The sequence below is a fragment of the Plectropomus leopardus genome, chromosome 23 (assembly GCF_008729295.1).
Source record: "Plectropomus leopardus isolate mb chromosome 23, YSFRI_Pleo_2.0, whole genome shotgun sequence".
Taxonomy (NCBI): Eukaryota; Metazoa; Chordata; class Actinopteri; order Perciformes; family Serranidae; genus Plectropomus; species Plectropomus leopardus.
Window position 1 is genome coordinate 11,782,603 of NC_056485.1, and position 20,796 is coordinate 11,803,398.

Consider the following 20,796-nt stretch of genomic DNA (forward strand, 5'->3'; position numbering starts at 1 on the left):
TGTCATCATGGATTGGATCCAGTTGTCTGTTGGTTTGTAGTCAAAGTTTGGGTTTGTTGAGACTTGGGAAACTTGCTGATTATTTCACTGTGGATGTTAGCAGTTCAATGCTTTGTCTGTGCCAAAGAGTGGATAACAAATGCAGGATATGTCAGCGTAATCTAAGCATTAGCTCTACTGCTGGATGTGAGCAATCTGAGCAGACCAATTGATTTGTGCTTTCGATTTTAGTGATCATCTTTGTGCAGCGCTCTCATCCATTTGACTAATTTGCCATTCCTCATGCTTATTGTCAGTGTTGTTGTGGCCAGGTTTCTCTCTTGACTGAACACTCTTAGTTCTGCTGTTTGCTCCTCCTGCAGATGAATTGTGACTAAGTGAAACATTGCCTTTTGCTTCTCTTCTGGTTTAAGACAATCTACATGGACAGCTGGTTCAAAAAATATAGCCTCTTTTTCTCCCCCCACAACAATGACATGTGATCACCTCTGACTGTTGCTTTTGTTCTTGTTGATCTAACATGAAGTACTTTTTGTGTCCACATTTTCAGACGGCAACTCCAAACTAACATGGCAGTCAGACTGTGCGATGTGGCTTCTCTGCTTAGAAGTGGTTCGTGGGCGCCTGAGCCTTGGACTGGGGTCTGTGGCACTTCTCTTTTGAAATCATTTGGCCAGAAGGCCTGCTTTCTGTCACAGCGCTCAGGCCATACCAATGACGTTAGCTCCCAGTCATATTTTGACACTCAAATTCAATTTGTCACATTTTCAATTTGGAATTCAGGCACTTTAAGAAAGGGTTTTGTTTAAGAAAGAAAGCACCCAAGTTGTTAATGTTTGACTGTATTGGTATGGTCTAAATCTGTCTGCTACTGTCTATTCTGATATGTTTATCTCATAGAATCACTTCTTGAAATGATGGCTTTATGCCTTCGTGTACAAACTAGTAAAAATGAAAAATAATATGCATAGTGGTGTGATTTCACTGATCTGCTTTCTGCACATGGTGAATCTGTTAACAAAGGATGACTCTTCATACATAAACTTGTTGCTGGTTGCCTTAACTGACTACCACATCATTTAAGGCCTGTTGTCCGATGCTAACGTACCGATGGCTGCAGATATGGTGTGGCTATAGGCTTTGCATACTGTTTGCAGAATGAAATGTTTCACTTTTGTCGCCACATTTAACCTTGAAAGATATGTTTAAACATGCCACTTACCAACCTGAAAATTGCTTTATCAATTGTTGAGCTTCTGACAGATTAATAGACCGTCACATTACTTTCTCAGTAGAAAGTCTCTTCTGTTTGCCCAGAAACAAAAGCAGCAATCATGAATAGCAGAGAGGGAATTCATTGTGCAGTCTTTTTTGTCCCAACTTTTTTTTCTTTCACCTGTGGTTGCACTGTGAGATCTAACATTTCACATTTGGCTAGATATTTATGCTTAAGACACACATTCACATGATCAAATAGCCTGCACCAACCTGTTCTGAGGGGGACAAAGCATTGACATTCACAGCATCACAGCGTCTACTTCCTCCAAAGGTAGTGGCCTGTAATTTTAGCTCTACTATGCCACACTAAATTATGTTAATGCACAATAAAAAAAAACAGCATGAAGACTCACTGATGGTCTCTTTTTGACTTGTATTTTCCCCGCAGCTTAGCTGCTGTAATGTTGTTTTGTGTTGAAGTTATGAAATAAAAAAAATCCATTTCAATTAATCAGCATTCTAACAAAACACTGTTTCAATGTGTGAAGAGTTTCCTTTTTTAACTCGGCTGGTATTTTGATGTTTTTGCCTGATTTGCATTTGGTCTTGACTTGATTTTTTTCTTCTTTCTTTTTAGCAGGTAATTGCTGCCATGGAAACACAGCTGTCCAATGGGCCAACTTGCAACAACACAAGCAACGGTCCTTCAACAATCTCAAACAACTGCTCCTCACCTGTAGAGTCGGGGAGCATAGAGGACAGTAAAACTAACCTGATAGTCAACTACCTGCCTCAGAACATGACCCAAGAGGAGCTGAAGAGTTTGTTCGGGAGCATCGGAGAAATTGAGTCCTGTAAACTAGTTCGAGACAAAATAACAGGTAACGCAACTGTTTTCATTGATGTGGCTGGTTAATGCTCGGGCTCAACGCATAACTGTGCATTCTGAATTTGTTGGCATTTGGATTCATTTTTATTTAAATTCTCATATAAAATGGTTTTGATATTAGTTGAAAGTAATGTTACAAAAATGTTATCCTCAATAACTAACAGACATTCAACCCAAATGATGTACCAGTGGGGCCCTGCTTGCAGTGTTGTTATCTCATAAGCTTTTTTGTTAATGTATGCACAGTGTGTAATTTCCTCTTTGTATATTTGACATCTAGCATCACAAATCGTAGATCTTTTTTTTTTTTTTTTTAACCTCAAATAACGGCAGAGGCCTTTGTTTTGGAAGTCAGCCAATCATTGTGCATCTCTTTATAAAGAATATCAGGCCCTGTCTTTACATAGTGGCGATTATAAAACCCTCCAAGCAGCAATGTAAGGACTGATTTTAATTGCTGTATATACTGCCTTAATATGTGGGATGATACTAGTACCACTAGCAAAAAATGGGCCCCAGGGGAATTAAAATGGATACTATTGAATACATGGCTTTTTACTCAGAATGATTTTCCTGGCTCTTTACTACAGGAATTTCAATAGACACTCAATTTAATTGCATTTTTACATTCCTCATATTTGGGCAGGTAGAGAACTTGCATATATAAGTTTTTTATGGGAGGAATGCAGCTGGCAGAGATGCACACTGTGTCGCCTTTGTGACGTGAGCAGGCAGCTTAACGGCTGAGGCTGCTTGATTCTTACTACTTGCTGTTTAGATCAAGGTTACCAAGACCTTCCTCCGTCTGTTTCTTAGAACGCACTCGGATGGTCCGGCCTCTGGCCTTTTTAAGGATGTATACACACATCTGTTACATTTGCATTTGGTCTTGAAACATTCACAGCCTTAGTTGACTGGACAGATATTTCCATTGAAATGAGGCTGCAGGGCAGGGGGCTCTTAGTTCAACAATGTTGCTCAATAAGAGGACAGAGCTTTGATAATTATAGATTATCTTTATTCTGAGACTTCAAGGTAGTCACCTTCATTAAATTAACATGGAAGATGTGTGCCCAACCACATCTGGCTTTAAAATATTAATAATGTTTAATATTTCACAATGCTTATGTATAGCTGACCAGTATTCACAGGTCTGTCTTGTCATGCTTGCTACTGTTCTTCACAGTTGCTAACAGTCTCAACTCTAAAAATGTTAAGTGCTCAAGTGTTTTTGGTTAAATTTATTGCTTGCTTCTATAAGCACATGAAGCTGTCCTCTGTTATGTTTTCTTTAAGAAGTATTTCTATTAAAGGTGCATTTTTAGTAAAGAACTTTTCTTTTTAAAGATACTGGAAGCTAAGGTTGTGGAAAGTGGGAGCTCAATTGGAGTGGCACTATATAAGTGCTCTATGCACGAAATCAAAGCTTTCATATTTTATGTCACTGGAAATAAATGGTAGCAAGTGGTAGACCACAAACCGAGGTTGGTGTATTTGTGGGCATGGAGGCGTTGGTGGCTTTCATTATAAATTTACTGAATTTAGACTTTTGGCATGCAACGATGATGAAAATTGTCAAGTGTGTAGTCTTGCATGGAATAAATGCCCTTATGAAGCCATGCATACAAGAGCTGCATTTGATTGTTGATGTGTGAAATGGGTTGTGCTGAATTGACAAGTGATCCTCGTCTAAAATCAGTGTTGAGCACAGTCTGCTCGGGTGATTGAACATAAATATGCTTGATAGGTTGCATATTTAGTGGAGCAAGTGTGAATGTAGCACTCAGAGTAATTTAAGTACAAGAAAATAAATGAAACAAGTTGTTTGAAATCAGCCTGCCCTTGAGTGAAAAGGGCTTGAGGCAACACTACATGCACCCATAAATTGGGGCAGTGAAAAATGTAGATTCAGATTCAGCAAGAAACATAAGTGAACTTTTTTGTGGTTTGACCAAGGAAATGATTTTCTGAAGACCCCCTCCCCCCTTTGTGTTGACTCAATCAAGTTTGATCTTTTAGGTGGTCTGTAAACAAAATAAATGAAAACATAACTGGATAAAAAAAAGAATATTTAGTTTAAATTTAAAAAACACAAGTAGATAGAAGTAGATAACTGCTTGAACCTTGTTGACTTGTTGTTTACCTGTTTTATTTTGATTTGTTAAATTTGTATTATTTTTTTTGCATATTTTACTGTCTGGAAATGCATGTCTAGCTCGATGATATTTTGCCTGCATACAGGGCAGCTGTGGTTTTAAACTATGGTATTCTACCAATTAACCATCAATTCATGGAGTGACGGGATAAATACTTTTGCTTTATTAAAAAGCAATAGTGAATATACAAAAGAGAAATTAAGACAGGGCTCTTAAACGAACTAATTGGTTTCTTTTTGTAGAAAAATGAACATTTTAATTGCTTGAATTGCATACAGTACTTAGGCTCCAAATGCTGCTTACATTACCCGATATTTGGCTTTTTGGCATGTTCCATGCATCACTGTGAGGGAAGGGGTGTGTGCGCGTGTGTATAAATATCGTAACATAAATGTAGCCCATGCTTTCAAAATTTAACTTCAGTATTTTCATTTTAGCGGAGATGTCCCTAAATTTGCTAAAAGTTTTGCCCAAGACAAACAATATAAAATGCTGCAGTCAATTAGTGGCAAGTAACCAAGCCACCATATAACTTTCTGTCTTCAAAAGGGAAACTTTGCAGATTTTCAATCAGTTCTGTGTCACCGCAGGGTGGGCAGTTTGTGGCGATGATCGGTATTCGGCTTCCCTTCATGCTGCCTGAAGCTTCCTGCTCATCTACCTGAGGGTCCCTGGGTTTTGCATCATTCGGCGGACTTTTGAGGCAGTAGCAGCCCGGAGGGAGGCCGAGCGTAGTTAATTTGCATTCAACGTTACTGCCCATGTTGCAACACCATAACTGGTTGAAAGTCAGCATAATTAGCCATAATTAACATTTATTCTTTATGAGCCTCCGTCTGAACCAGTAATCACTGATTTATGTTAAATGCTTTCTTATGTTGTTTCGGCTCTGCTTTCTGTTAAGATGCTAAAGCTTTGATGTTAGGGTAGTCTGGTATTACAGTAGGTACATCGTACAGAGTTTTAATTTAAGTAAGTATTTCCCATACTTTGGACACTTTCTGTCGTTTTCTCTGGCCCTTCTTCTCTTTGCCGCTCACTATTTTCTCTCTTCTCCATTTTGCAATCCATGTAATCCAATCCTGTCCATTTTGTGGTTTTCCTCTTCATGTCTACTGTCCACAGCATTGTGCTACAGTAATGATCATCCATGCAATACACAGTTGGCTGATCAAAGTTACATAGATTATATTGAAGATTAAATGCAAATAATTTGCATCAGTGACTTACTCATTAAATTACGCAAGTTTCTCAAAGACTTCTCAAAGATCATTTTAGTGATTGAGAGGTCTCACGTAGTATTGTCTCTTGCTTTTCAAACAATAAAGTTTCAATTAGTCCAAGTTGTAGATATTAGCCATCAGGGTCATTAGAATCAGTGTATTTTCATTTAAATATCAGTTCAAAAAGTAACTTGCTAAACATTCCATAGTCATTGCTTGACATTGACGTCTGTTTCTGTAAAGGATGTGTCAATGCTACCTTGGATGGCGTAGTAATTGTACATCAGTTGTTTGTTTGTGCTCTGCCTCATGCAGCTATCCTGTTGTTGAAACTCTCAACCGTTGAGTTGAAAAAACTGGCTGTGGGACCTGTACTGATTTCTGTGCGTGGGATTGCAGTCACGTTCACCTTGTATTCGACTGTTGTAAAGTTGTACACATGTGAAAACTTGGGTATGTCACGTTAATTTTTAGCTTACACCTTTTACAAAAAGAAACAAGTAATGTAGACTATAGAATTACATGAGCATCACGTTGTTTTCAGAATGAGAGCTTCTGTTGGATTGGATTGGGGGTGACAGTTGCACCGGCATCTTTAATTAAACAAAGTGTGTAAATGAGGTCTCTTTACGGCAGGAGTCTAAGGGCTCCTAGCATCAGTGGTGATCGGTGTAGGAGTTTTTAGCCATATAAAAACAAATTGCCTTTTTTATTAAAGAAATACAAATGTAGCTTGCTGGAAATGGTGACTTCTTAGCTGCCCGCTTGGCAATAGATACTTTTCAAACAGGAAACTAAGCAGGGGAAATTTCTTTTTAGGGGTAAATAACACTGACATTTAAACTTGTTTGTTGTCTAAAACTGCAGCTCTACTGCTTGTTCAGGTGTTGCTAAAATTTCATTATGCCCATTATTGCTTTATGCGTTACTGCCACATTTATTTACCATGTGTCACAATTTTAGTTTCAGTGTGTTTGCTGATATTTGCAAAATTTAGGTATTAATAACCTGCTTTCAAATCCCAGAACTGGGTCTGAAAAGGGTGTTGATCCCTGCAGCTGAGCAGTAGTTTCTGTCAATGCAGGCATTTAAAAGGCATCCATACCAGTTGTGGCATTGATTGGTAATGAATAGGTGACCAGCTTTTTCCACCAAGAGCAACTAACCAGCAGGCTATTATATTTTAAGCAGTATCTTTTTGAATTACTTTTATTTGATAGAAGCTTGAATTGGGGCGGGAAAAAACTGACTTCAAACTCGGTTGGGGAAAAATTAGACCCTTAATGTTATTCAAAGCCTCCAAGTTATTTCTCAGGAATGATGCTCTGATTTCAATTTCAGCTCTACATAAAACCCTATCCCCTCCAGACTGTGTTGCTTTTGTCTCTCCCTTGGCCCTGTGGCAATGGATTTAAGCCAGCCTACATCTGTGTGCTGGTGCTACATCAGATGTTAAGTAATCACCAGAGAGATGCATGCTTCCTCTTTGCTTTAAATGTTCTCGCCTTGGCTGCTGCTGCTGCAGCAGCTTAGTCTTTGTGTCATTTTCCTCCCACTATGGGCAGCACTAGTCTTTTACTGGAAGCTGGGTGCAGTTCTCTGTTTCAAAGTGCATCCCAGCATGTCTCCTCTACTCCTTAATGACAGCTGAAAGTGAGCAAGTTGTTTGTTATAGAAACATGTTTAAGGCTCCCTAGTAAACGGATGTTGCGACTGCTTAGATGTTCCATAGGAAGACATCTCTATAAGGGCAGAACGTGCCCACGTACAGCATGTACAGTAGAATACAGCGAGGCAGGCGGTTTGCCCGCAAGGCTTAAGTAAAAGTGTCATTTTATCACCTCATATCAAAGACTCTGCATGTTTCTCCTGGCTATAACGTTCCCTTAGATGCAAGGTGAAATTAAGTTTATGAACTTTACTTGATCACAGCGGAGCAACCCATGAGAGCAGTGAGTCATGATGGTAAGATGGATAAAGCCAGTATGGCTACATACAGGGTGTTCAATGGACAGTAAAGCTAAATGATAGAAGTGCTGCAAGAAATGTTTGCCAGGCAGGTGTCTGTATGCCTTAGTAATACACCAATGTGATCTTAATTATAACATTCTTTTTTTTTATTTTTTTTACTATTTTAAAAAATGTATATTGTCACTGTCACATACACATTTTTTTTTCATAGTCTATAAAATGTTAAAGCTGAGTCAGCTAATGGCAACTAAAGAAAAACAGCTATTTGAATTCATGTTGTCTGATTCAAAAATAAATGTTTGGGATTTATGTCAGTGGTGGACAAGTATGGACCACTCTTGTGGATTTCCCATCACACTTAGTCATCTCTCTAAACATGTCTTGTGCTCAAATGAAATAATGGGTTTCATCAAAATATCAACCTGTTTTAATGTCAGCTTAAAGTTTTAGATAAAATTGAGGTTGTTTTTGTGCCGTATTAACATGCTGAAGCTGCTTGAGCTGGTGAACTTGACCGGCAGTGGAATTGCAGAGAGACCCAGCAGTGTGGGTGGAGGAAATTGAATTGCCTCTGTGCACATAAAGAGTGGGTGTCAATCTATTGTACATTTTAGAGATAAACTGTAGAGGGAGGGGAACACATTGAGCCTCGGCTACTGCGCTGTGTCAGAGATGAGTTGGTGTGAAAGCAGAGCGATTGCCTGTCATTTTTAATTTAAGACATGTTTGTCAAAGAGTTGGTTTGAGGATTTACTATAGGTTGTAGGCCAAACAGATGCTGGAAATGAGCTTGTGACCTCCTGTGTTTTTCATGCTGTGCCAAAAAAGAAATAAAGACTGACTGTTCATCTGTGTATCCCAGGATTACTGACACTTCATTTGCTAGAGTTAAACTGCATTGATGCCATTCACCATGATTCATAAAAAGCAGTTTTGTATATGTTTAATTTTAATAAATTGCCTGGTGTTTGTGTTCAGCAGTCATTTTTCAAGTGTGACACTTCATGTTTTTTCTGGTCTTGTGATTGCAGGGCAGAGCCTAGGCTATGGATTTGTGAATTACGTGGACCCGAAGGACGCAGAAAAAGCCATCAATACCTTAAATGGCTTGAGACTTCAGACCAAAACCATCAAGGTAAGATGTCATGTATGATTTTCCTTTTTTTTTTTTTTTTTTTACGCTAACACACATTGTATCATTCTTATCTCCAATAAGCTACCTAATCAGACTGTCGTATTCAACCCAGTAAAAATCTGTTACCATTCTTGACTGGTTGCAAAAATTCAAGATATGCTGTTCATGTCTAGCTCTCTGGGTTGGAGTCGAAGCATAATGAGGCTGGAGAAATGTGGGGTGGAAAGGAAGAGCCTATTGTTAATCTGGGCACATGCGGCTTTGCCTGGGCCTCAAGTAGAGCAGAACTGTTTCTATGGTTGCATGTGCTGTAGCACTGCTGTATGCCTTTACAAGGAGGTGGCTGCCATTAGCATTCATCAGGCAATGTAGCACTCAATGTGCTGGTGGAAAAACTCATTTGCTTCATATAGTGCTGCAGGATTTGCGGATGGTGCAGCCAGATTATTAGATGTGATATTTTTTCACATTGGTTTTACAAGGAGCTAGCCAGATCCCTTCTCACATCGGGCAGAGGGGTATTCATGAAAATGTCTGTGGGCAAAAACACATTTTGTGATAGAAAATTCATGTTTGAATAGCACCAAATTTGTGAGCTGTACGCTTGATTATTTCTGTATTTAACACTTTAATATTATATTGACAGTTGAAGATGAGGCGTGTTATGAGCCGCACCGCTTCATTTCCATGAATCAAACTGAACACATCTTTCTCTCCACCTCTCTTGCTCAGTTCATACCTCTGAAAGTATAACACGGGAACATTTTTTTTTAATGTATCACACATCCAAAATTCTCTAGCTGCTCTTGTCAGAAGTGCAAATAAACCCCAGTGAGGTAGAGGAATATACTTTGCAAATTTTAGCATCAAATGAAGTGTGAAGGTGAGACTAGGAGGCAGGGATGAGGAGAAGCGAGGGAGTTGCCTGGCTGTGGGCAGGGAGCTTCAGCTTTCACGTTCGCTTTGTCAGCCGTCCCTCCAGGGCAGGAACGGGCTGAGTTTTGAGATGGGGTGACCAAGTGGAGTTCTTATCGATCTTAGAGCACAAAAAGGAATCCCTTTTGAAGGTTTAATTAAAGTGTGTGATTTTTTTTTTTTTTTTTTTTTTTCATACAATCCATTGCATAAGATTATAAGGGCTTGGTATAGGACCACTTAGCACGTCTGAGACTGTAATTAAATACAACTGTGATCTATTCAGGTAATTTACAGTCTGACTTGCAAGAATCGGGAGCCACCAGACGGAGGGAATACAAAGATACAGCAGATTCTTGACTCTGCAATGTTTCTGTCTTAAATCCCTCTCTGTGATTCTCTCATTTAGTCCTCCATAAAAATGTCCTCAAGCCATTCGTACACATTGGCTCCTAAATTTAGCCTGTATGGGTTTCTTCTGCATGTCATTGTATAAATGTCTATATGACTGAAAATAGGATAGTGCACTGAAAAATAAGGAATTTATGACTACTCAGGGGTGTAATGATGTATTGATCTGCAGGACCTGGTAGATGACTCTCCGGCCCCCCTCTGTTTTCTATTACTCGGCTGTGTTTATGGACAAATGTTGATTTATGCTGCATATTTATCTAACCCGGTGCTGGGGGCTCTCCAAATATCTCCTGACTTTAGAGAGGGGAATGGGTGAGATTAGTTTTAATAGGTAGCCATGCTGCTCTGTTGTCTATGGAAATTTTCAAGAAAATTATCAATTTATTTTTAAATGAGAGCTGTCTAGACAGGCCTGATGCAGCATCCATCTCTGTCAGGTTTCCAGCTGAGTTGATGGACAGAAAATGTGCAAGTTTAACTTTTGACAGACAGATTCGTTACTGTCCATTTAGCTGATGAGAGTCATTCTAAAGTAAGCTCTGGGGAAAGAAAAATAGGGGGACAAACAAAGACTGCGGAGCAGACAAATTACTGCGTTGCATCACCCCATTGTTGTGGGACCCAAATGATTATTAAAACAATCATACTGAAGAAAACCTGACAGTATAATGGGATGAGTAGAGGTTTATTTTATAGTCAATTTGTAAAAGCACAGGTATGAACTAAATGTGATTTTTTTATTATTATTATTATATTATTATTATATTTATTATTTTAATTCTTAATATATTTGGGCTTTTTTTTTCAATGAGATGATGCAACTTTCTAGTTGAAACCTTTTTACATTGAGCAGGTTTTGCCTCAAGTGGCACCACCTGGACTTTCATTATACATCATTATGAACGTGTCCATTTATGTCAACATTTGCATCATTTAGTCTGAACACATAGAGAGACGTAGAGTTGTGTTCTTGTAAGCTGTAATAAAGGTTTTTATTTGACCAAATTTAGTTAAAGAGAAACTGTGAGTGCTTCTGTTGGAAATGCCACAAATAGTTATTTTTTGAGGAAATTTCAATGCATTCAGCATCAATACACTAAAATGTTGTCAGCATTTTTATTTACATGGCTTTATAAACCATGCTGTTATCATAAGAAACCTCTAGTATGGTATAAGCATTTGAACTGAGCATTTTTATATTGTGCATAAGATGTGGGCTCTATAACATGAGTATATTTAAAGAAAACTCAGTCCGGTTAATTAGGAGTCAGTGTTTGCATTTTTTCTGCTAGAAATGGGTCACAGCATCTGCTCCTTTGCTGCTGTTGGTTTGAGCAAATGCAACATAAAAGATGATGAATAACCTACCCTGAACCTTGTATTAGAGGTATGCGAGTTCATTACTGCATGTGCTAAAACTGGCTCTTATGTACTGGTGGTCATGTCTCTGACTCTGACTCTGCAGGTTTCCTATGCGCGTCCAAGCTCCGCCTCCATCAGAGATGCAAATTTGTACGTCAGTGGCTTGCCAAAAACCATGACTCAGAAAGAACTGGAGCAGCTCTTCTCTCAGTATGGACGCATCATTACCTCACGCATCCTGGTTGACCAGGTGACTGGTGAGTGGTACATGACAGCTGTCCCATTTTGCTGTTTGCCTCCCACCCTCCTTTTTTTTTGGTTAATTTTTCATTTTACTTTCAGTTTTTACTTTGCTTCTTTTCTTCCCCTCCTTCCCCCAGTGACTCCCTAACAAAATGACACAGCAAGGCCTGAGAAATACATCAGAGGTGGTGGTGGTATGAGGTCCCCAAAAATGCAATTTTCCACTAGAGGTGTTCATAAATATGCATAGATGGATAGAATATGAAATGGGTGTAAAGTAGCAGGACTCAATGCTTCATAATTTCTTTTCCCCTCCAATCTCCCTTCTGCCTGCACTTACCTTCTCTTGCTATCTCCCTTATTCTCTTCCCATCCCCAAGGTGTACATGCAATGCCTGTTTTTCATGGCAAGAAATGAAATGCATTTAGAGCAGTTAGATTCTCTATTTCTCAGCTGTCATGTGGAAGCAGAACCCTTATGAAACACTAATAAACAGAATCTTTCACTGAGACATTTCCAAATGGGTTCGGTCCCTGTGTGCTGCTGAAACATGATATTCCTTCAGGCATGCATTATGGGAATGGGTATCTTTATTTTTTCAAACGTAAAACCACTTTTCTTCAGGAGAATTCACTCTCAGTTTTACTTTAGTATTAACGAAACAATCCGTGAACCAACTGTCGGAAGAGGGGGAACCCAACCACCAGAATTTTAAACCAGGACTGCAACCTGTTATTGCTCACCAACACTTTGTGCAAAGGTGCTCTTGCTTTTTGATGCCTTTTTAATGCAGTTTCTCTCAAGAACAAAAATGCACTGACTCAAATACTGAAATGCAATAAAAAAATGCACAGATCATAAGAGAAATGCACTTTTTTTAAAAAGAAACGATCAAATATCAAAATGACAAATGTGCAGCAAGGAGTAGCACCACAAGCAGCATGTGGTACTGCAGTGATGGACCTCTTTTTGACTTGGCAAAGATACTGACGTTCAATGCTGATTGGAGGGCAGCAGGAAGAAACAAAACAAAGAGTGAAAAAAACATGCACCGATGTCCCATAGGACAGGAAGAGGAAAATAAGTTAAAGGAATAATGTTTAAATAAACTAAGACTAAGATCTGTTTGCTTCAGTCTGGTAAATAGGCATATGAATCAGTAAAAATAGCTAGCTAAACTGAAATGATGCTGATAGATAATAATGCAAACTTGCTAATGTTTAACTATCACTTCACACAGAGAGTACAAGCAGTAGTTAATGTCATGCTGTTGTATATAGTGATCTGTTAACGCTCAGTTAAAGTGATGCTTAAATTTTGTTTTGTTTTGTTTTGTTTTTTTTCCACCTCTTTCTGCCATCTTGTGGCGTCTGGGTCTTGGTCTTGTTTCTTCCTGCTGTCCGCCACTGTCCCTGACTGGAAAGCGTATTGTTGCTGGTGCTCAAACAAAACAAGTCCTCTTATTCACTTTCACTGTGTTTACTCTCCTGCTCCACATTTCTCTTGTGCTTCCCTCGATTTGGGATGGGTCACTACTGATGTTTCTGCTTCTTCCTTTTGGACATGGATCACATTTCTTTAGCCATGACAGCAATGCATGTTCAGAAGTCATCTGCACAAAATGCTAATTTTCCTTGTATAGAAATGTATTTAATTTTGATGACATAACTCAAATAATTATGCCATTAATCCTATTTTAAGCTGCTAAAAGTATTCTCAGTTCTACTTATTTAAAACTTTGTAGCATCGCAGGCCAGTTATGTACCCTCACAGCAGCACTCCCATTGTTTTCAGAAGGTTTAGGTAAAACAATCATAAGATAATGTAATTGCATTACTGTTAAATCTGTCAAATTCTAATGTGTAAATTTTAATAAATTGTTTTTTTGACCCCTAAATATCTGTGTAAGCTGTCAGTGGATTTCACGCTGCACATCATTACTAAATGTTTGCTTGGTTGTCAAGTGAAACTCAGCATATGACTAATCTTATGTTAATGTACTCTCCTCAGGCGTTTCCAGAGGGGTTGGCTTCATTCGTTTCGATCGGCGAGTTGAGGCTGAGGAGGCAATCAAGGGTCTTAACTGTCAGAAGCCGCCTGGTGCCACCGAACCCATTACAGTCAAGTTTGCGAACAACCCCAGCCAGAAGACCAGCCAGGCATTGCTGTCCCAGCTGTATCAGTCACCCAATCGAAGGTACCCAGGACCCCTCGCACAGCAGGCACAACGCTTCAGGTAAAAGGGGCACACCAAAAAAAAAAAAAAAAAAAAAAAAAGCCATCTGATTAGAACCGAGCCTAGTTAATACTGCAAGTGAATCTGAGTCTGTCGACCCTCTGAGGCTATTTGAAATTAGCATTTAAATTGTCTCCCAGCAGTATTTTGAAAATATTCTGTGTTGGAGCTCGCCAGTACTCTGGACAGAATAATTCCACCCCGTATTCACATTTCAACTTTGCTGTGTTCCTCCTGTTGCAGATGTAGGCCTATACCACAATTGGGTTTGAGCAGATTTTGACAAATATGAAAATGAGATGAGCAATACTCTGGTGGATAAATCAATAGATGGTCTGAAAAGTTTTTTAAGCTATGAGCTCATTAAGGGACCATAAATGTGGAAGTGAATCCATAAATGAATTTGCTCTTCAGTGATAGACCTCAGTGATATGCAAAAAAAATTTGCAATTTATGGAAATTGAATATTTTGATGTAGTTTTCCTGTGAAAGCTGCGTTTTCTGCATGAACAGAACATCTCTAGTTGACTGTATTGTGTAGGCTGAATATTGATAAACAAGTTCAGTCAACAGGTTAATAATGACTTGTGGTCTTGGGATTCACTCGAATGGAACAACTGACTTTATTATGGTATCAGAAATATTACTCATCTCTGTCATCCTGTCAAAATACATCATCGACCTCATCAAAAGCTTTCTTTATAACGAAATTAATGTGTGCATCGATGTTTGTTGTCTTTCATTTTAGGTTGGACAATCTGCTGAACATGGCGTATGGAGTCAAAAGGTAAATTGATTTTCTTTTTTATACTCCATAGTCTGCATTAATTGATCCTGAGGGAAATTCAGACTTAACACAAGGGAGTTGATGGGATACCTTTTTTTTTCCTTGTTTATTTTTCCCTGCATGAGCTCTTGGCAACATTGCGTAGGTAGTTAACACTGCATACGGTAGCACTGATTCAAAATGAGGTTGCTGATCAAAGGAAAATGCTTTTGTGTGCATGCATTAGTGCTCCCCTCTACAAACAAATATATACATAATCCAGTTGGTGTGAGTGAATCAGGCTGTTTGTCTTAACAGCAAGTGATAATGTAAATATTTAGTGCGTGTGCAAGCTGCAGAGAGGTGGACTTGTGTATGTTTCGAGGAGGGGAGGGGAAAGGAGAGCCACACATGCTCCAAGAAAGAGACCAGTGATGGGTGTCACTAAAGACAACCTGCTCCTCCGATCTGGGACAATCAGAGCTGGATGCTGGGTTCTTAGAGTTGACGCTGATTTGGAGAATGAATAAATTCTGCTGATATGCATGAATCAACACACTTCCATTTTTAGAATACATTATGTCAAATTGTTTATCAGAGTTATTTGCAAAGTTATACTTTTTAAAATCCCTGTTTCTCCTACACTGAGCCCATCTTAATAACATACCTAATGATATAGCCATAAGGAAGCCACAAGGAGAACTAACACAACAAGGCTCCAGTGTCTATCAAACCAGGATCTTCTAAACATGAGGTGGCAGTCTTAAAGCTGTCGATGTTAACTTTCATATAAACCTTTATTTCATATTTGCCTATAATCACACAGCACTAACTGAGACAGATAATCAGTGTATTTAAAAAAAAGTTATACTCCTCTGCCTTTTCTTGCCTTGTGGAGCTTCAAATGGCCTTACTGCATGTGAAACGTGAACGAAAACCTATCAGAGCTGAGGAGTCTCTGACACAGCTGTCAGTCATGACTCATGAACCGCGGTCAAACTGTCAAACAAGGCAGTGCTGATCAAATATAAATCAAGACTCTGTATATGCATTGCATATTTCTTGCCTCTAATGTTTTCCAAAACATGTTTTAGTGAACTGTTACCTGTCAAATTCTAGAGTTGGTCCAGCTTTTTGGTGATGCTTTCTACCAAATGATCCAACATGGCAGCCGAGTGACAAACTTTCTCATTTTACAGCTAAACAGTCACTAAAATTTCCTCCTTTTTTTTCAAAATTTGAGGTGATAAATAGACAATGCAGCCAAAAAATATTGATTCATATTTGATCAGTGCTGCCCACTTTAACAGTTTGACCACAGTTCACACGCATTATTGATATGATTGATAGCTCTGTCAGAGACTCCTTGGCTCTGATTGGTTGTTTCTGTCACAGTCCCGCAACGGTCTGATATTAGCAATTGCCGTTAGAGGCTGTAGAAAGGGGAGAGAGGACTTTTTTTTTTTTTTGTACTTCTCTCAGGATAAAGTGACAGTTTCAGCAAATATGACTTATTTTCAGTAGTTACCAACTGTAGCTTTAAGCCCTGCGCCACCATACCATACAGATAGATAACTGAGGCAGCAGTTAAATTCATTCAGCTGCAGAGTGCTAAAAGCAGTCTGAACAGAGTCTGGACTGTGCTGCTGAACAAAGACTGTGCAATCATTGCACATTGTAAATTACCTTAAGCACACCTGCTAACATAGAAGCTGATACTGTATATCTGATGAGTAGCCATAAGGAAGGCCTTCTGTCATATTAGACAGGCTCTACAGTATGCACTTAAATCCCTTTTGTAAAGTTCCCTGAGTTAAATTTGAGCAGGTTCAGTCCTTTGTGCTTTAAAATGAATTTTGACTGGTAATTATTTGGTGTCTGGCTCTAAAATAAGGTTAGTGACCGTGTAGAATGAGGTCAGTGACTGATGCAGTGAAGTGCTTTAATCTTGACATAATGTCACAACATGTCTACGCTGCTTGTCTACATAACAAAGGACAGAATTTTACAATGCCTTACTTGCTATTGCACAAAATTGCATACTTGTATTTTGAGCTCCATACTCTTACCTTGATCTATTATGGACAGCCCTGTCCTGTTTTAAACTTTGTTGCGTCAGACGTCTTTCAGGATTCACCAGGATACCAGTTTGTCTAAGTTCAGTTTTATAAGAATGCCTTCCTCAAGTATGATTGAAGTCCAATCCCCTGAAAGCTCAAAGGCCCATCACCAGCGACAATAGACTTGTGATTTCTCTTCTGCCCCACTCGTTGGCTGACGTCTTCGTTGCCAAATCTCTCTGCGTGTCCTTGATGCTGGGAGCACACCTGTCATGGTGGATGTTCCCTGAGAGGCCAACTGGAGCAGCTAATCTCATGTGACACCTGCTGCAATAATTTATAGGCTTTCCATGCACTTTGAATTTTGTTTCTTCAAACTGCAAAACCACATTTACCAAAAGCCAGGGTATTTGCGTGTCTTTTCATTTCAGTCTTGGCATAAACTCCAACTTTAATATGGTTCTTATTTACCATTAAAATTCCCCCTCTTTAGTTTTCGAGTAAATAAATTGGTGATCCTGTCTTTGTAAGACGAGATGAGCTCAAAAAGCAGCTATTCAGTGTTTAATGCTGCCTTTATAATCTGCTGCTCTCATACCTGATATCTGCCTGTGTGTTACTCTTTGCTGCTCAGTCAGAATGACAGCTCAGTTATTTTATTTAATTGACAAGCCTGACTTTTTAACTGACTGTCCAGGTGAAGAAAAATATTTATTACTAAAAGAATAACTTGCACATCTAATGAGTTCTGAAAAAAAAAACAGTTTCTGAAATCAAAAGCAAGGTGTTAACACCGACAGTAGCAGCAATGTAAACACTGCTCAGAATGCAGCATGGCTACTGCTGATCTCTGCAGAGACTTGTCAGATTGTGTTAGGCTTGTTGGCACATTCTCTTGTCTTCTAAAAAGGCCAATTTTGTCCTCATTTTGGCTCTTGCCTTGAACCATGTTACTTTTTGTCTTTTACAGCAGGTTCTCCCCCATGGCCATTGACGGGGTGACCAGCTTGGCTGGCATCAACATCCCGGGGCACGCAGGCACTGGCTGGTGTATCTTTGTCTACAACCTGGCTCCAGACGCAGATGAGAGCATCCTCTGGCAGATGTTTGGGCCATTTGGTGCAGTCACAAACGTCAAGGTTATTCGTGACTTCAACACAAACAAGTGCAAAGGATTTGGTTTTGTCACCATGACTAACTACGACGAGGCAGCCGTGGCCATCGCCAGCTTGAATGGATACCGCCTCGGGGACAGAGTGCTGCAAGTCTCGTTCAAAACCAACAAAACACACAAAGCCTAATACCCACTGAGATTGTTTCTAGAAAACTCAGCAGAAAATGGAAACAGAAAATGGAAGCGCATTGACCGTAACTTTCTACATTAGTAAAAACAGCTTTGTAAATCAGTGTTACGAAGAAAAACAAAATTTAGCGTCCAACAATGTGATTTTTTTTTTCCTTTTCATTGCTACGCTTTGAATCTTCTCAATATACTTTAAAACAAGAAAAAAAAATACTGCAGGTTTTTATTGCCTGTGATGTTGAATTCTCTTGCTGTCTTTACAGATGGACCATCTAAAACGTTACTATAGGTTTTGTCATTTTGTTGCACATCTGCTTTGAAACAGTAAGTCTTGTAAGGTTATGTGTAGTGATTTTCTTTGTACTTTTCTGTGTCCTGATTTGCCTTAGGTGCGTTATGCCTTCAGTGGTTAGCAAGTACTTATTTTGAACTCTTTGCAGTTTTGTTGATTTTGTAAGTATTCCGTTCATTGTAATATGAGTTGGTTATTGGTTGGCTGCATAATGTTGCTTATTGTAAACTTAATGGATAAAAGACAAAAAAAAAATTCTTAAAGCAGTACCTTGCCAAAGAGCTAAGAACCTCTTTGATGTGGGTTTAAAAAGCATCTATTTTTATAAAAAGAAAAATTTGGAGAAACTTTTTACTGGACCTGGAACAAAATATTTTGACTTGGATACTTTGAGAAATATCTTCATATGACACCTTGTGAGCTTTTGAACTTTACAGGAAAGTTTGCAGTGGTTGAAATTTCTGGGGAGATTTATGATGTAAAAGATACCTTTTGAGATCTTTGTATTATCTTTAGATTATAGAATCAATGGCAGTGCTGGTTTCATTTGTAAAATCATCTGTGGGTCCCTCGTCATCCTGGTTGTTATGACTAGCAACTCGCTTTCCGATTTGATTTGGGAACAGACAAAAATACAAAGGTTTATTCGCAAAAAGTGCATGCAAAATTATAACATGGAGATATCTTAAAAGGTCAATGGGGGATAAAAATCAGTTCTTCCTAAAGGATTCCCTTCAGACGGAGCTCATGGTGTTTTGTGGTGTACCTACGATATATCATTAGACTGATTTTGTCTTAATATCAACCAATAAGGGTTTTTACATACTTTGTATGAAAGATTGAGGACAAGCCAATGAAGGCAGCAGCTTAAGAAAAACTAGTCTGAAGAATAGAACGGATTACTCCTGAGCTTTGAGCTATGTAAATAAGTCCTTTTTTTATGTTGAGTATTTGGCAGACTTCTTTTGGTTCTAGTTTTGACTTCATCGGAAAGTGTGATATTCTATATATCGTTTTATTTTTCCTTTTATGGAGTATGTAAGGTATTTTCATTTTGGATATTAACCTTAAAATTTCAGTTTCTCTTCAGTTGAAATACTTGATTTGTTGTCCCATGGACTAGCATTACAGTGCATCAAATTTGTTGGTTGTTTGGTCTGTAGATAGTCTTGCTTCGTAAAAAAAGGTATTAAGAAACTATAGACATATGTTTTTGTTTTTTATATATAAACATTATAGATATATATTTATGTGGTAAAGAATGGATATAAACCACAGTTTTGAACTATTTGATTAGTTTTTTTTTTCATACTCATATATATACGTAATGCATATAACCTGTCTTTAAATCGTAAAAAGGTGTATATTGCTTTATTCACTTTGGGGGAAGGTCAGTGAAGCAGTTCCATTAACAATAGCAAAATTGGTTGCAAGAGTTTGTCGAACAACATCTCAGTAATCTTGAACAAACAAACGGGGCTAGTGGAGCCTTAGATGCACTGAATACTGCACCTGCATCCTGCTTGGTATTTAAACCAATTACTATCATGCTTCCCCTTAAATGAGCAGTGTGCTATGCATTATATAATTATCTTTGCAACTGCTTTTTCTCGTTTATCTATTCCTTCTTTGTGTTACTTGTAAAAGTTAAATTTAAGTCTAGATGAGTTGTGATACTTGCTGCTGTGGGGTAGAGACAACGTTTTTCATGCCCGACCCGTCATTGTTGAAAATTTTCTTTTCGTAACTTCTTCATGATGATTTGGTCTTGACAAATTGTGCTGATGGTCTGGCATGAAAAATAGTTCCCTCCCACCCCTCTTATCTCAATTCTTAATATAAGAATGATTATTTATTTGAAGTTGTATAGTCCGACTTGGTTCACAGCGTTTTTTGGAATAGAATATCTTTTGTTGAGTATTTAAAAGGATGTACATGTTCTTTACTTTGTGTTTGGATACTTTGGATTTTTTCCATGTTCAGTACATCAATAAATAAGTTGAAGGGCAATGCAGCTTTGTGAATGGATCCCATCATTCCACAGAGAAATGGTCTTGCCATTTTAACATGTAAAACTGTCAGCAATTCATATTTTTTCTCATCATTTCTTTTGTTAAATTGAAGTTGTTTATGCTTTTTTTTTCTCAACTCTATCCCTTTGTTTTTGCAGAAAGCACAACCATTATCATTTAATCCATCTAGTTGCTTTGCTCTCTAAAGAAAATCAGTCCACAAGCACCTTCAAAGATCACTGGAGTCTTACCATCCTGGCCAAAGAAATTCAAGTTCACTGAAAGGATTCCCAGCCACTTCACAACCAGCTTCGTATCATAACAATGTGAGTAGTAAGTGTCAAGTCCATGAACTCTGGTGAACTTCCGTCCATCTAATTAGTGCCTTGATCTCCCTTCTTGCACCCCCAGTGAAACTCCACCAGATGACAAGTTTTGTCAGCAGGCACAGTTTTGCTGGCTCTCAGGGCCTTTGCTCCAAGTACAACTTCTGCGTTTTCGTATTGCCTGCCGCCCATGCTGTCACCACGCACACAAAGAGTATAGAAGAGGACCACAGACCCACCCCTGTCCCTCTCAAACTCAGACTGAACTCCAATC

The 20,796-nt window shown here is 38.7% G+C and overlaps 1 protein-coding gene across 5 annotated transcripts in view; it reads left to right on the forward strand.

The window, feature by feature from the left end:
• Positions 1–20,188, forward strand: part of elavl2 (ELAV like neuron-specific RNA binding protein 2) — a 33,954-nt gene extending 13,766 nt beyond the window's left edge. For 2 of the 5 annotated variants that reach the window (XM_042512503.1, XM_042512502.1), the window contains exons 2-8: positions 551–641; positions 1,856–2,099; positions 8,489–8,592; positions 11,387–11,540; positions 13,538–13,763; positions 14,512–14,550; positions 17,560–20,188. In XM_042512503.1, the coding sequence (XP_042368437.1) occupies positions 570–641; positions 1,856–2,099; positions 8,489–8,592; positions 11,387–11,540; positions 13,538–13,763; positions 14,512–14,550; positions 17,560–17,890 (1,170 nt within the window). In that variant the 5' untranslated portion in view covers positions 551–569 and the 3' untranslated portion in view covers positions 17,891–20,188. The remainder of the gene's footprint in view (positions 1–550; positions 642–1,855; positions 2,100–8,488; positions 8,593–11,386; positions 11,541–13,537; positions 13,764–14,511; positions 14,551–17,559) is intronic. The other 3 variants (XM_042512506.1, XM_042512504.1, XM_042512507.1) reach the window with 3 other exon arrangements.
• Positions 20,189–20,796: the final 608 nt, after the last annotated feature.